General features: G+C 33.6%; 1 protein-coding gene across 1 annotated transcript in view; it reads right to left on the bottom strand.

Annotated features, from left to right (window-relative positions):
• Positions 1-2,851: 2,851 nt before the first annotated feature.
• Positions 2,852-15,339, bottom strand: part of LOC123670250 (cytochrome P450 4d2-like) — a 20,345-nt gene continuing 7,857 nt past the window's right edge. Inside the window, exons 4-11 of the mRNA XM_045603758.1 lie at positions 12,431-12,616; positions 11,330-11,399; positions 10,697-10,890; positions 8,176-8,285; positions 6,922-7,055; positions 6,256-6,356; positions 3,756-3,944; positions 2,852-3,075 (exon numbers count right to left, since the gene is read on the bottom strand). Of these exons, the coding sequence (XP_045459714.1) occupies positions 2,909-3,075; positions 3,756-3,944; positions 6,256-6,356; positions 6,922-7,055; positions 8,176-8,285; positions 10,697-10,890; positions 11,330-11,399; positions 12,431-12,616 (1,151 nt within the window). The 3' untranslated portion in view covers positions 2,852-2,908. The remainder of the gene's footprint in view (positions 3,076-3,755; positions 3,945-6,255; positions 6,357-6,921; positions 7,056-8,175; positions 8,286-10,696; positions 10,891-11,329; positions 11,400-12,430; positions 12,617-15,339) is intronic.

The following is a 15,339-nucleotide window of genomic DNA, read 5'->3' as shown; positions in this document are numbered from 1 at the left end:
TTTAATGTAATTAAGTATAAAATTTAAAATATAAGTTATTTCACACGTGAGGAAGAATTGAAATATCAATTGAAAAGAATTGTAATTCAGGATAGCATTAACACTTTACACAAGTTTTTATTACTAAGTTTCTTATCAATTATCCAAAGCACTGCAAAATGCAAATACCTGTGTATTTTAGTATACGATAATATTTTTATTTACACATTGATTGACACTGACAGAATTGATTGAATAAAATGACACGCTAACTGTGGGCGCGTTCCACCTAAGGCCCACAACGACGTTGACGTATCGACTTGTCGATCCTGTGGGCCTAGCCAGTGAGGTCAAGAGGGTGGCGCAGAGCTTAGGCAACTCTGCGTTTTCCTGACGAGCGTTCTAGGCGACACAGTCTGATGCTGTCTAAATCGTCTGCAATAGACGGACTAAGGCCAATGACGATAATGGTGAATTAATAGATTTTAGAAAAATGCTGGTGAAAAGGTCGTAGACTCAGCTTATATCTTCACAAATCCAGCTCAGTGAGCGTTACGTACCAACTGTCTGATGAAATTCTACAGTCGCCTATATTAATGTATTGATAGCTTCACTTTTTGCAAATTTGATTCCGATTTTTGCTGCTCAAGGAGCCATTTTTTGGTAAGATAACGAAATTTCAAGCGAGTTGCAGCAAATCTAATGGGAGGTGGGATGTCGTTCCAACATTTGAAAGCTGCAAAGCGAACACTACCTCTAAATGCTATTAACAATAAGGTTTGCGATACGCGATGACCGATAATTATCTGTGTCAGATGCGTTTAGCCACCTCAGTTTTTGTGCCAAGTATGATGGTCTATTGTGCTTTCTCAGATCAAATACGATAGTATTCAATTTAAGAGTACGTCTATGCTTCATATTAAGTACTATAAAACTATTAAAGAAATGGGTTATATTAGATCCACGAGGAATATTAGGGTAAACTGTGAATGAATATTTTTGTGGATTCAAAATAAGGTCATGTTTCAAAGAATCATGTAAACAAAGAAACGACATTTAAAGTTTATTATTCACAGTGTCAATTTCTTTATTAATCTTTTTTAATAATCAAAACAAATTAAATAAGGTTTAGTCTTAAACGCAATATCATCTCTTTCCCAATCCATCAATTTATAATATCTTCATTTGCATTGACAGCACTGCTTTACGACCAGTACGTAACATTCAAATCAAAGTTTTGTTTACAGGTGAGTTTTACTTAAGTTTAAGAGTGTAATAGTGTGTAAGTTTCTCATAGAATATAACTCAGGCAAATAAATCTTTGTTTACAGAGCAACACATCGTTTTATTTCATTGTCAACAAGATCCGTACATTATAAAACGACATTTAACGTTTATTATTCACAGTGTCAATTTCTTTATTAATCTTTTTTAATAATCTAAACAAATTAAATAAAGTTTAGTCTTAACCGCAATGTCATCTTTTTCCCAATCCATCAATATAAAATATCTTCATTTGCATTGACAGCACTGCTTTACAGCCAGTACGTAACATTCAAATCAAAGAAAAGTTTTATTTATTTCCTTACATATATATACACACATTACATACTGAAAGTTATTTATTATCATACGAACAACTTTTATAATAAACTAGCTGTGCCCGCGACTTCGTTCGCGTGGAATTTAACAAAAAAGTTATTATTCAGTTCACAGAGTTTAAAATAAATAAATTTGTAAATTAAAAGTAACCTAAGTTACTCCTTATTACATATTAAAAACAACTATTAACCTCGCCAACATGATCAAATTTAAATTATTTATATCCAAAAAGAGATTGATGATGACGTTTTTGAAATCTCATAGATGGCGCTGCTTTAAAATTGTCTTTAAACTACTCATATTCATTTAATTATGTTTATCAGCCTAAGTTACTTATATTGCGTGGTTTTTATAGTGTGAAGCTAGCTTATAGCATGGTTATTAACATAATAACAACAACATTCAAATATGCGTCGTTAGATTACACGTTCTTATAGAATGCGTTGAAGAAATAAAGGTTTACTGCTCGTTCCCCGTAGGTGATAGCGTGATAATATGTAGTCTATATGTTGACCCGACTTCTTAATAATATTCGTGTCAAATTTGGAGTAAATCCATGCAGTACTTTTCGAGTTTATCTCGGACATACATACAGACACACAGAAAAACAGACAAAAATTCTAAAAACTATATTTTCGGTATCGATTGTAGATTACACCCCAAGTATTCTTTTAAAAAAAATGTACAGTTTTGACATTCCTACCATTTTATTATAATTATAGATTAACATATGCAGACAGCTACAAATATATATTTTAATTTTTTATTAACAAACACCTAACTTAACACCTAATTATTATTATTAGACACCTAATTTTATTCATATAATATTATGTCATAGCTATAATATTTATCTTTAAAGTATTGCTTTGCAAAATTACTTGGCTTAAAAAAATATACCTATGATTTCGTTAAAAATATGTATATAATTAATTTAACTAATAAAACAAGAAGCAAAATTTATTCAATATACCTATTGGAATCGTAATTCCTACTTAAACCACTTTTTATTAATCCAAATCTTAATTGTTAGTACTTTTCTGTTGTACATGTGTCGCCCTAGCTTCGCACTATTTTATTTTGTTATTGCAATGTGTCAACATTGATTCATACCTCTAAGTACCAAACAAATATTTTTAACGTTTATTAAAATATTTGATTTACAGAAGTATTATTTGTTTTATATTTTTTGCAGGTTTTCTTCAAAATTCAAATGCTAGGACACCCCAGGTTAAGCTAACTAATGTAAGGTTAATTTATGTTACCACCGTTTTATCGTATGAACCAAGGGTGTATTTTATAATTTAAAGTATAAAGTATATATTTATTAATAGTTCTTAGTTCTAGGTTTCAGTTTAATGTGGACTCCTTCATCCGATCTCAATATAAGTTCCGCACATAGTCCTAATTCTTTCACTTCCACTGGTAACAAAACAAAATTCTTGACAATACTCGCTATTATAACTTTCATTTCCATCATAGCGAACTTTTGACCTGCAAAAAAGGTGCGTATTTTATAATGCGTGTTCCATTCCAGTTTTTGAAACGAGTCCCTATTAATTTATTTGAATATATTATACATCTACACCGAAAACGTTGCGCCAAAGGCGGACCTTAATTGTCACAGCCGTATTTACCAGTTGACCTTAAGAACAACCTTACACATTGTTGAAATAAATGTATAAAAAAAAAAAACATTTTAAAATATCAATTAAAAATTAAAGATTACAACTTGGTAAATATGGAAACAAACATTTACATACATACATACATACCTACAGAAAGTATTAATAATTTTATACACGTGTATTATTATTTGTCTGTGTCCGAAACGTAAATTTGTTGTCACATCGGACAATAATCTATATATATAAAAATTTCGTGGGATGAATTTTTATCAAATTTTGTAAGCATCTGTAATTTGGTCCAACTTGGTAGATAGGGTAGTTTTTATCTCAATTGGACCTGGTAGATGGCGCTGCTATCCTTAGGTAAGGAATCAAATTTGGTAGCTATATATATTATATATATTCCCTATATACATATGCATAGTTTCCAATTTTGCACCTCAACAAATGCCCGCTTTTGTAGGAACGTTTTAAGATTAGCTGGTAGAATACCTATGCTTTTAGAATTAAGTATGCCTGTTTTAAATAAATAAAGTTTATTCATACCAATACAATTCCTGGGACCAGCACTAAACGCAAGCCAACTAAACGCGCTCTTCGCCGAATTAGCAGATACAGTGTCCAATCTCTCAGGACGAAATTCTAAGGGGTTGTCATAAAGTTCCGGATGCCGATGCAGTTCGAAAAAATTAACGATAACTGTTGAACCTTTTAACAACTTTACATCACCAAGATCTAAAACAAAAATATATATAATTTTATTAATATTCTTTCTTTAGATATAAAGTAAAATGGGTATTATTGTAGTTAGCTATTCTTAAAAGATATTTTTATAGATAGAGCGTTCATTATTAACAACACAAAACCATAACAAGCTATACACCTACACCTTCCTCATTGTTCACTCTGCTAATTTGTGAAATATATATGTATGAAAACCCGTTCTGTATTTTTTGAGTTTTTCGTGAATAGAGAGACAAATACGGGGTTCGTTTTATAATAAGTAGTGATGATGATGGTAGTGAATAAAGACGGGAACAACATGTAGAGCGGGTAAAACTACGAATTACTTGTGTTAATATTTTAAAAGAAGGTAGGTACCATGTTAATAAATATTTCTTAAAATACTGAGCTCAAATTAAGTCAATTCAAAACAAACTTGTGTACTTGGTACGTTCGCGATGACCTTTGTCTTTATAGATTTGATTATTAAAAAAACCCAAATGACAATATACATATATTTAAACTAACGACCTCTGCCCGTACATATTTTTTTTACACGATAAGTAATCAACAACATATGATATACTTACTAAAACCTTCCCCGACACACGATGCATCTTATGATTTGTATATATAAGTATCATTCCGATCGGTTCAGTAGTTTTCGTAGTATAACTAAAGAAAAAAACTGGCTCTCCATTTATTAGTATATCATTATCATTATAATTATATATAATAAAACTAAGTTGATAAAATGTGCGTGCCGATAAAACTTAAAAAGGAGTCCTGGTACGATAAAGGGACTTATATATATTATAGTGTGATAGCCCTTTTCCCCCTCGAACAAGAAAGTTCCCGTTTTAACCTAAAGGACGTGTTTTTAAAGATATAAGGGCTTTTCCAACCCTTCAACTTGGAAAATAAGTGTGGCGCCATCTGCTGTCGAGTATTTGACTTCATTCAGAACAACGATTATTTAGGTTGCATTTCGAAAGGCGCTGCGAGCAATTGCAGCATGGTAGTAATGGCGCGAAATTAAAAATTCCAATTTCAATAAAGTCTTAAATTACATTTGTTATTATAATAAAGTTATTAAATTTTAGGTATTTATACAGCAGTAGCTAACTTATATTTTGGAGTTAAAGCGACATAGTTTTAGTTATTCAAATTAGTTCTGACAACATTTTAAAATTTAGTTTATAAATTTCGCGCCTTTACTACGTATGTTACAGCTGCAGAACCTATTGTTACGGCGGACGATAATGTCGAGAACATTCTAGAAGGTGTGAGAAAGAAAATATTCTCAACCTTACTCGAATATCCTACAGCCTAGCTCTCTGAATATATAAGAGCCCGGTGTCGCCCACCAAAGTTAGTTCGATTTGAACAGCGAAGCAAGCGATTTCGAAACGAAAAGGAAAGAAGTTATTTTAAAAAAAAGAGGAATTGGAAATTTTTGTTAAATATTCGTGCGAATCCGGGGCGGGAAACTAGTATAAGATAAGATAAGATACCTATATTTTAAAATTTGCTTTAGAAATAAATTATTGAAGAGCACAGTGGTTCATTGACACAGGCTTTGCTTATCACACGAACCAGGGAACTCATTATTGTATGTAAATATTTTTATGAATAAAGCATTAAAGCATTGTTATTTCGAATAGTTATGAAGACTTATTTTAAAATTCTTCTTGAATACTCTTTTTTTTCAGTTTGACGGTAAATTTGGCAAATATTTCCAAATATTAAACGCAAAACAATACATACAAACAAAAATCCGTGATCACATATTCCCCGTGATCACACATTCCTTTAGAGCGCATTAGACAAAAGAGAGGCTGCTTAAAATATTTATAACCTTGTTAGTTGTTGAATATAAAAATGTAGTATACATATTTTTGTTCCGATATAATATATATCGTATATATTATATATCGTAATATTTTGAATCAATACAAAAAGAGGCACCTATAATGAGGTGTAATATTTTATTCGGATAGCAAATATAATTTATGTTCTATTATTTTAGATTTGAGTCAAGACTTTGCATACTTGCAATGTTGTATTGAAATGAAACCTACAACCCTAGTTTCACGATGCAGACTATAAAATTAGATAATGTTATTTCCAATTAGGCCTGTTAAAATGTCCCATATTTTTTAAAACTTTAGATAATATCTATGCCTCCAGTGATAAGTGATATAGGTAAGTCATATACAAGACGATTTTTTGTGCGTTTTGATTTAAATGCAATTGTTTTTAATTTTTCGATTCAACTCGACAAAGTAGAAAAGTTACTATTTTAATTTAATTATAAACTTACCAGTATCTTTCGTCACAAGTCTTTCTACCAATGGTACGGAAGGATAAATCCGAAGACCTTCTCTTATAACAAGTTCAAGGTATTTCATTTGCTGCAATTCCCTGTGTCAAAAAGTATATTCAATTAGGTATAACGTTAATTGCATAAGAATTTTTTTTATGTCACTCGGTCGGCAAACAAGCGTACGGCTCACCTGATGGTAAGCGATTACCGTAGCTTATAGACGCCTGTAACACCAGAAGCATCGCAAGCGCGTTGTCGACCCAATCCCCAATCCCCCCAGGAGCTCTGGTCACCTTACTCACTAACAGGAACACAATACTGCTTGAAAACAGTATTATTTTGCTGTGATGCTATTAGTAGTGTCTCACTTGATCTCGGAATAAAAAATTGTTCTTTTATGTAATTGGAATACGAAAATATGTTACGATGCGATATAACAGGCAATTTTCTGTAGAAATGTTACATAAAAGTGGTTTTTTCATTAAATATCTCCAAAAATAAACAATTGAATATTAATAGCTTATAAGGACCGTATAATTCAGTTCTGATTTTGCATTTGATGAAGTACTTACCATGGTTACCTTATATTAAAGTTAAAGTTGTATGTTGCTTTTGTCCTCTAAAAACAAGAATTCAACGTTTTTGTTATTAAAATATACATACGTGTATGTTGGATCCCTATCTAATTTTTCGCCGAGTATTTTTTTCTGTTCTTCTATAAGTTTTTCTTGAATGTCGGGATGATGTGAAAGACAGTATAGCGTAAAACAGATTCCAGACGTCGTTGTGTCGTGACCCTGATATAGAAACGACATAATAAAGTTTTAAATATATATATATTAGCACTATATACGACGCTTTGGCGCAACGGTTACAGCACTGGTTTGTGGCTGTTGCGCTGGCGGCGGCGGGTTCGATCCCCGCACATGACAAACATTAGTATTGGCCATACAGATGTTTGCCGTAGTCTGTGTGTTTGTGCAGTCCTTGTGGCTCCACCAGCGTGCTTCGGAGAGCACGTTAAGCCTTCGGTCCCGGTTGTTATCATGTGCACCTGATTGCGCTCGTTATTCACAGTAGGGAATATACTTATACGCCAAACCGCATTTGAGCAGTGTTGTAGATTAAGCTCTGATCCTTCTCACAGGGGAAAGAGGCCCAGCAGTGGGATATTACAGTCTGAAGTGCGTAAATTAAGCAAAATTAAAAAAATTGCCTATAAAAGTCCCTAAAGTGTGGATTTTAATTTTAAAATACTTTTCTTTTTTATACCACTAGGTCGACAAACAAGCGTACGGCTCACCTGGTGGTAAGAGATTACCGTAGCTTATAGACGTCTGCAACACCAGAAGCATCGCAAGCGCGTTGCCGACCCAATCCCCAATGCCAGCCTGGGGGGGCCCAGGAGCTCTGGTCGCCTTACTCGCCAACAAGAACACAATACTGCTTGAAAACAGTATTACTTAGTTGTGATCTTCTGTAAGGTCGAGGTACAACCTCAGTCGGGCTGCTCCATATTTTGAGCAGGAAATTCCTGCTATGCCCTACATCAGTTACTACTGCGGGTTTGCAGAGAATTTCCTTAACAAAAATAATTTAAAGTGCTTAGACACCTACTTAAGATTAAAGATAAGTCTGATGACTTTAGATCTCTAATTCGCGATGGAAACGTATTGCGACACATACGAGATAAAAAATAAAAAGATTTTATAATTACAAATACATATAAAATTCAAGCGAGAATCGAAACCGCGATTGTTATTACAAAGATAATAGGCCTCTTGTCCTAACAATGCTAGAAAGTAGAAAGACGTCATTCTAATAAATTGTCTTAAAGGAATATAAATAATTAAAAAAAACCTGAAAATAAAAGTATTTTAATAAGTACATAAAAAATACAAATAATTAAATAATTACCTCGAACATGAATGTCTCTACTTCTTCTCTGACGTGTTGGTCACTAATCTTAACACCATCGACTTCAGATAGGAGAAGTAGATCCAAAAATGCATATTTGTTCTTAATACCTAAAAATTAAATTGACGATATATTACAGAAGTTAAGTAAATATCTGCTGTGTGGTTACGGCAGTAAATATTGTAGCCACCGCCTCTCTTCCCGTGGGTGTCCCGGTTCTTGTTCGAGGGGGGATAAAAGGCTATCACACTATATAAGTCCCTTTATCGTGCCGGGACTCCTTTTTGAGTTATATCGGCACGCACATTTTATCAACTTACTTTTATTATATATAATGATAATGATAATGATATTTTTGAAATATGTATTTTTTGTGGTATATATGGGCACAAATCGCCAATGATTGGCAACTATGGATATTTATGTTTTCAGTTTATCGTTAAAGTGAATATTAGCGATGAAACGGATATCCGGTAATTATCCGGTATCCGGCCTATCCGGCCTTGTTTTCACTATCCGGCCCTATACCAGATAGTAATTCAGTATCCGGCCGGATACCGGATAGTAATTCAGTATTCTCATCATTGGTCTAAGTACGTCTATTGCAGACGATTTAGACAGTGTCAGACAGACACTGTGTCGCCTAGGACACTCTTCAGGAAAACGCAGAATTGCTTATGCGCCACCCTCTCGACCTCACTGGCTAGGCCCACAGGAACGACGACTCGATACGTGTGGAGCCAGTTCGGCTGCAGGAGTCTTTTGCATTTTAGAGCTATGCCACGAATGCTTGACGGAGACCCCATTCCGGGTTTCAAATGAAGTTTTCCTTCTCCAGGACTCTGATGATTTTGATCCAGGTTTATCCTTCGGTCGCCTTTTACGACCCCCACGAGAAGAAAGGCAAGTGTGTGTGTGTGCGATACACCAAACAGCTAAGTTCCGCCGGATATCCGGTGGCCGGAAATTCGGCTGTTCGGCCACATGGTTGGCCCACACAAAACTGTTATTTATTGAAATCTAATATTTAATAGACACATTTTTGGCTAAGATTTAGATTAGGTAAAACCGAATTTCGGGACCGTAGGGGGATGGGGGAGGGGAGGGTGGGGAACACTACCCCTGGTACCACTATCACACCTCGGAACCCCATGGTTATGGAGATATCCATGGTTAAAGTTTTGAGGTTAGAAGAAGAATTGGTCATTTGTTAGTTAAGTGGCCTCCAATTTATGGGGTGAAATGGGGGTGGGAGGGTAAAGGGTGGTGGGGAGGGTGGGTTTTTTAGCCCCCCGTAGTGTGCGTTTCGCGTAAACCTCGTGGTTTCGAAGATATCGTGTTTGAAGTTTTGGGGTTAACTTTACGTGATTCAGAGATATTACAATACCTTAGAGCTCCGTGTCCGACTCCACCTTAACTCCGGTGCAGCGGGAAGTGCACTCATATGCTCCATTCACCAACTTTCACGTTTTATTTTCGAACAAATTTACGTAAAAACGATCTCGATTGCAAGATCAACAAACGATACGAACTGACGCTTAACGACTGACAAATCGACATTTTTAAACAAAATAACGCGTCAGACATAATATTCTAATAAAATTAGTAACATTGCGTGCTAGAATATAGGTTTAGAAATTCGAAAAATACCCAAAACCGAATCGGAGCACCCCACTGTCCACGTGGTCTTGGTCTGTCCTACCCCTAGAGTGTTTTTTTTGTGCCGCGGAGGCGCGGAGGGAGGGCAGCCCTCGCCCGCCGTGCGAAAGCGCGCGAACGAATGCGTAGAGGAGCGGCTGAGGCTGGTCGCCTTCGGCGACCAGCCTCCGCTGCGGAACGGAGCATGAGTGAGCGTGCTTTCGCACGCAAGGGCGGAAGGGCTGCACTTCCCGCAGCGCCGGAGCCAAGCGTTCCTCTAACTTTCGAAATTCTTCTTCTAACCTCAAAACTTTAACCATGGATATCTCCATAACCATGGGGTTCCGAGGTGTGACAGTGGTACCAGGGGTAGCGTTCCCCACCCTCTCCCCCCCCCCATCCCCCCACGGTCCCGAAATTCGGTTTTACCTAATCTAAAGCTTTACCACATTTTTGACTGTTTGAATGTTTTGAAGACGTTTGATGTTTCATTTATTGTTAAAATACTCAATTTACTGTGTTTACCCAATTTACAAATGATCGAATAAATAATCCTTTGTATTACATAAATCATTTGAAGTTATTTAAATTTAGTAAAACATTTATTATAAATATTACGAGTAGGCTGTATTTTAAGAATTATTTTAGAGTACCTGACTTTATTTGATTTTTTTAAAAAAGAAGTTGTATTTGATATGTATCTATTGTATGGAAACTATAAAAGCGGTTGATTTATGTGAGGATCGTTCTGTTCTTTATCAGCGATTGTGCGTAAATAAACTAAGAAATACTTAGTGTGTTATTTTACTGTAATGGACTCAGAGCGCCGAAACTCTGGCCTATCGCCAACATATACTTAATAATATAGTATTTTATCTTATACCCAAATCAGAATTTTCATTTAAACTTTTGTTTGAATTTTTTATTTCTTCACGTCGCATTTTGATGACCTTTTCTGAGTGAGAGTGGAGAATTTTCAGAGCATCGTCTTGTTGTTTTTTATATTTAAACAATTTGAAAAATGCTTCAACACCGAAAAATGGATTCCTCATTCTCATCGACAATATCTTTACGAGACTGAAACGAAATATATTTTTTTTAAATTCATGGTCATTAATACTATGGCTTATAATTACTTAAACCGGGATATTTACCATATTTGTTGTTAATCATTTTGAGTTTCCGATATTTAGGTACTATTTCAAGCGTCATGGTCACGGCCCTGGTGAAAATTCCAGCCCAGATAAAAACAGATAAAAAATTTATGAAAATTGTGTGATAATTTTGGAATCCCTGTTTCACAATAGTTTACAATAGCTTCTCATACAATCATCGTTTTTTATTTGGAACTTTCAGCAGGGGAGTGCACTGACTAGTGACGTGACCATGCACATGGAAAATATCTCATTTTACATATAAATTATAGTAAAATAAGTAAAGTAATATTGTTAAAGTATCTTTAACATTTATTAATTTTTAATTATTGATTTATTTGTATGATTTGCATGTTACTTACATCTCAATTGCTTTAACGTATTCAGATTCACTGTTATTCTGAGCATCGACAGAGACTCCCATGATTGACTCTAAAAAAAAACTGCTTTTTTAGTACATTGCTAATTTGTTGCATTTATTTATTAATTTAGTTAGTTTAAGTTTTAATATTTGAAAACGCTTTTTCGTATATATATATATATATATATATATATATATATATATATATATATGTATATATGTATATGTCCTAAATGAATTGCTCCAAAAAGAAGACCAGTCAAAATTATTTAACGTTATATAGAATTTATACTTTATTTTTACTAGAATCTATACTTTCCTCAACAATAAACAATCAAAGTTCAAAACAATAAAATTATGCCATTAGGAAATAAACTCATAGTGCTGACAATTAAAATAAAACGTTGATGAATACTAAATGTTGGTAGGGCACAGCAGGAATGTCCTGATCGAAATCTAGAGCAGCCCAACTGGGGAAGTACCGCAAGTTTATAGAAGATCACAGCTAAATAGCACTGCTTTCAAGCAGTGTTGTGTTCCTGTGGTGATTAAGGTGACCAGAGTTCATGGGGGGGGGGGGGTAAGGATAACGCGCTTGCGATGCTTCTGGTGTTGAAGCATTCTATAAGTTACGGTAATCGCTTACCATCAGGTGAGCCGTACGCTTAATTGTCGACATTGTTGTATAAAAAAAGGAATAACTTTAAGACGTCATGTACAAAATTATAAGACATTTTTAAGCTTGCACTTATAAAAATCAATCGACATAAAAGAAAATACACAGTCATTATGTAGTTTAATAAGTGTAGCCTGAGAGTGTAGCATTGTATTCAAAAATAATGATTGATCCATTCGCGCAGGAACCGACCGAGATTCTTTCTTGCTTTCTCTGCCTCAGGGTTCTGAGTCCGAGTCCGTATATTTATATATGTTTTACGAATTCAATAAACAAATGCATTATAAATTTGTATATCATATAGCTATTTTCTGTATTAAGTTGCGTATCTTGGAGCAGTCGATCGTGAGTGGATGCTAAAAATATGAATATATTTTTGATTGATTGATTTTATTTAACATTCCCTCGGTACATTTTATTACAAACCTGTTACGTTATCCAGGGCGGTCAACGCAATAACAGGGAAAGTGTCAAAAGCTTTACCATCCGTAAAGTTTTGTAACTTTTTCAATAAAATCTTTTCGTTTTTCAAGAAAACTGTCAAATAGTTCTGCAGTATGTTGAAGTGAAAGGCTGGCGTTAAGAATTTTCTTGTCGTTCTCCATCTTCTACCTATAAAAATAATTTATAAGTATTATTGCTTTAAACATGTTTATTATAAGAGTTTTTATTAATCTACTACCTGACCTGTCAGTCGTTAGCCTGTCTTACGGACTGTCAAACGGATGAACTTAATAATGGCAATATTTATAACATTTTTTAAAAATTAAGGCAATTTATTTACTTTTTCATCCAAAAAAAAATGTTTAGAATTAAAAAAAAAAAAACATAATCGGATACGCTAATATTGAAATTTGTTTTTTTTTTTTTTCAATTTATTGGCCAATACATAACAAATACATTTTAATTTGAAATTTAAGTACCACGAAAACCTCGCGGGTTTATCTGGGTACAGAGAGTCACTCAGTTAATTCAGATTGTTTTTGTAAAAAATATTTTTTTAAACGTGATTTGGTTTTCGTGGTACTCTTATACATTTCTTGCAGTTCTCTGGGCAGTTCGTTAATATATTCGGGTATTAAGTAGTCGTCAGTTCTCTTTCCATACTTATTGTTAGTTTTTGGTAGGTGATATTTAGGGTTTGAATCAAGTTTACGTAAGCCTATAGGTCTTAGTTTTTCATTTAACAAGGTTGTATTATTAATTTGGGTTAGAACAGAAAATTTAACTCTATCATATATATTCATAACATTACAATGACGAAAGAGCTGATTATAGTTGTTCTTATAATTATTAAGTATGCGTTTAGGTACAATTGTTTTTAATAATCTTAACTGTAAATTGTAAATATTTTCTGAAGGGGGAACGAAAATGAGATGGGGATCCATTTTTATACCAATAAGTAGGTACTATACATATATAAATATAGCATAATGAAATTCTTTTCTTGTAATTTTATATTAGATTATTAAATAAATATGTGTCATATAACATATACACACAGTCGTCTGTTTCTACGGTAAGCAACTTAATGCGACTGTTATAGCCAAATATTTTTATGGAATCGAACCTTGGAGCAGAAAAAAAAAGCCTCTGTAAACTGCGCCAACGGGGTAGTCAAAATTTTTTTAAGATTACTACTCAATAATCTAACATTTAAAATAATTAAATAAAATAGTAATAATTGTGTTTGTTTGCAAACAAAAAAAAACAACTTCAATTACATCGATAAGTAAGTAATACAACGTAGGTAGACGAAAAAATAGTCAAGCTAACACGCGTTATCAAAGATTGCTCAAAAAGTAGTCTTCAGATCTCGATGGAAATTGAATGGCACCACAAAACAAGAAACAGCATTTGATTAAAATAAGAATCATCGAATTCGGTACCCACCCAGTAAAAAGATACGAGGTATAAATGAGGTCGACGAAAAAATAGTCAACTGAATACGCATTATTAGACTAATCGAAAAGTACTTGTCAGATCTCAATTAAATTGCAAACAAAAAAAAATCGACTTCAATTACATCAACAAGTAATACAACGCAGATCGACGAAAAAATAGTCAAGCAACTACGCGTTATCAAACATTACTCAAAAAGTAGTTATCAGATCTCGATAAAATTTATATGTTACCACATTATAAACATCAGCTTTCAATTAAATTAAAAATTATCAAAATCGGTACATCCAATAAAAAGTTATACGGTATAATACAACGTAGGTCGACGAAAAAAGCGTCAAGTAAAAACGCATTATTAGATATAACTCGAAAAGTAGTTGTTAGATCTCAAATAAATTTAAATGGGACCAATTGACACACAGCACCTTTCGATTAAAACAAAATTTGTCAAAATCGGTCTACCCGGTCAAAAGTTCTGATGTAACATACAAAAAAAAAAAAAAATACAGTCGAATTGAGAACCTCCTCCTTTTTTGGAAGTTAAAAATACAAAAGAACAGTAGAAACAGATGATCGTGTGTGTATGTTATAAGATATTTATTTATATTTATTTATTTACTAGCTGCCTGGACAGACTTCGTTCTGGCAAAAGTTAATAGTAAAAATTATAATTTTTTTTAAAGTATTAAAACCTTCTGTGGGCCTTAAGGAACACAAAAATAATTGTGTTTGCTCACAAACGAAAAAAAAACCGACTTCAATTTCATTGACGAGTAATACAACGTAGATCCACGAAAAAATAGTCAAGTAACTACGCGTTATCAAAGATAACTCAAAAAGTAGGTATCAGATCTTGATAAAATTTATATGTGACCACATGATAAACATCAGCTTTCGATTAAATTAAAAATTATCAAAACTGGTACACCCAGTAAAAAGTTATTGCAGATTTTCGAGAGTTTCCCTCGATTTCTCTGGGATCCCATCATCAGATCTTGGTTTCCTTATCATGGTACTGAACAAGGGATATCCCCTTTCCAACAAAAAAAGAATTATCAAAATCGGTACATCCAGTAGAAAGTTATGCAGTATAATACAACGTAGGTCGACGAAAAAAGCGCCAAGTAAAAACGCATTATTAGATATAACTCGAAAAGTAGTTGTTAGATCTCAAATCAATTTAAATGGGACCAATTGACACACATCACCTTTCGATTAAAAAAAAATTATCGAAATCGGTCCACACGGTCAAAAGTTCTGATGTAACATACATTAAAAAAAATACAGTCGAATTGAGAACCTCCTCCTTTTTTGGAAGTCAGTTAAAAAATAGACGAATTGGTCGAGCCATTGTAGAGTTATGCGCTTAGCAACATTCATTTTTATTTATATAGATAAAAAAATTGTGGAATTCATTATTCACTTCATTATAT

This window comes from Melitaea cinxia, chromosome 4 (genome assembly GCF_905220565.1).
Source record: "Melitaea cinxia chromosome 4, ilMelCinx1.1, whole genome shotgun sequence".
NCBI classification, from domain to species: domain Eukaryota; kingdom Metazoa; phylum Arthropoda; class Insecta; order Lepidoptera; family Nymphalidae; genus Melitaea; species Melitaea cinxia.
This window is presented reverse-complemented; position numbering and strand designations above follow the sequence as displayed.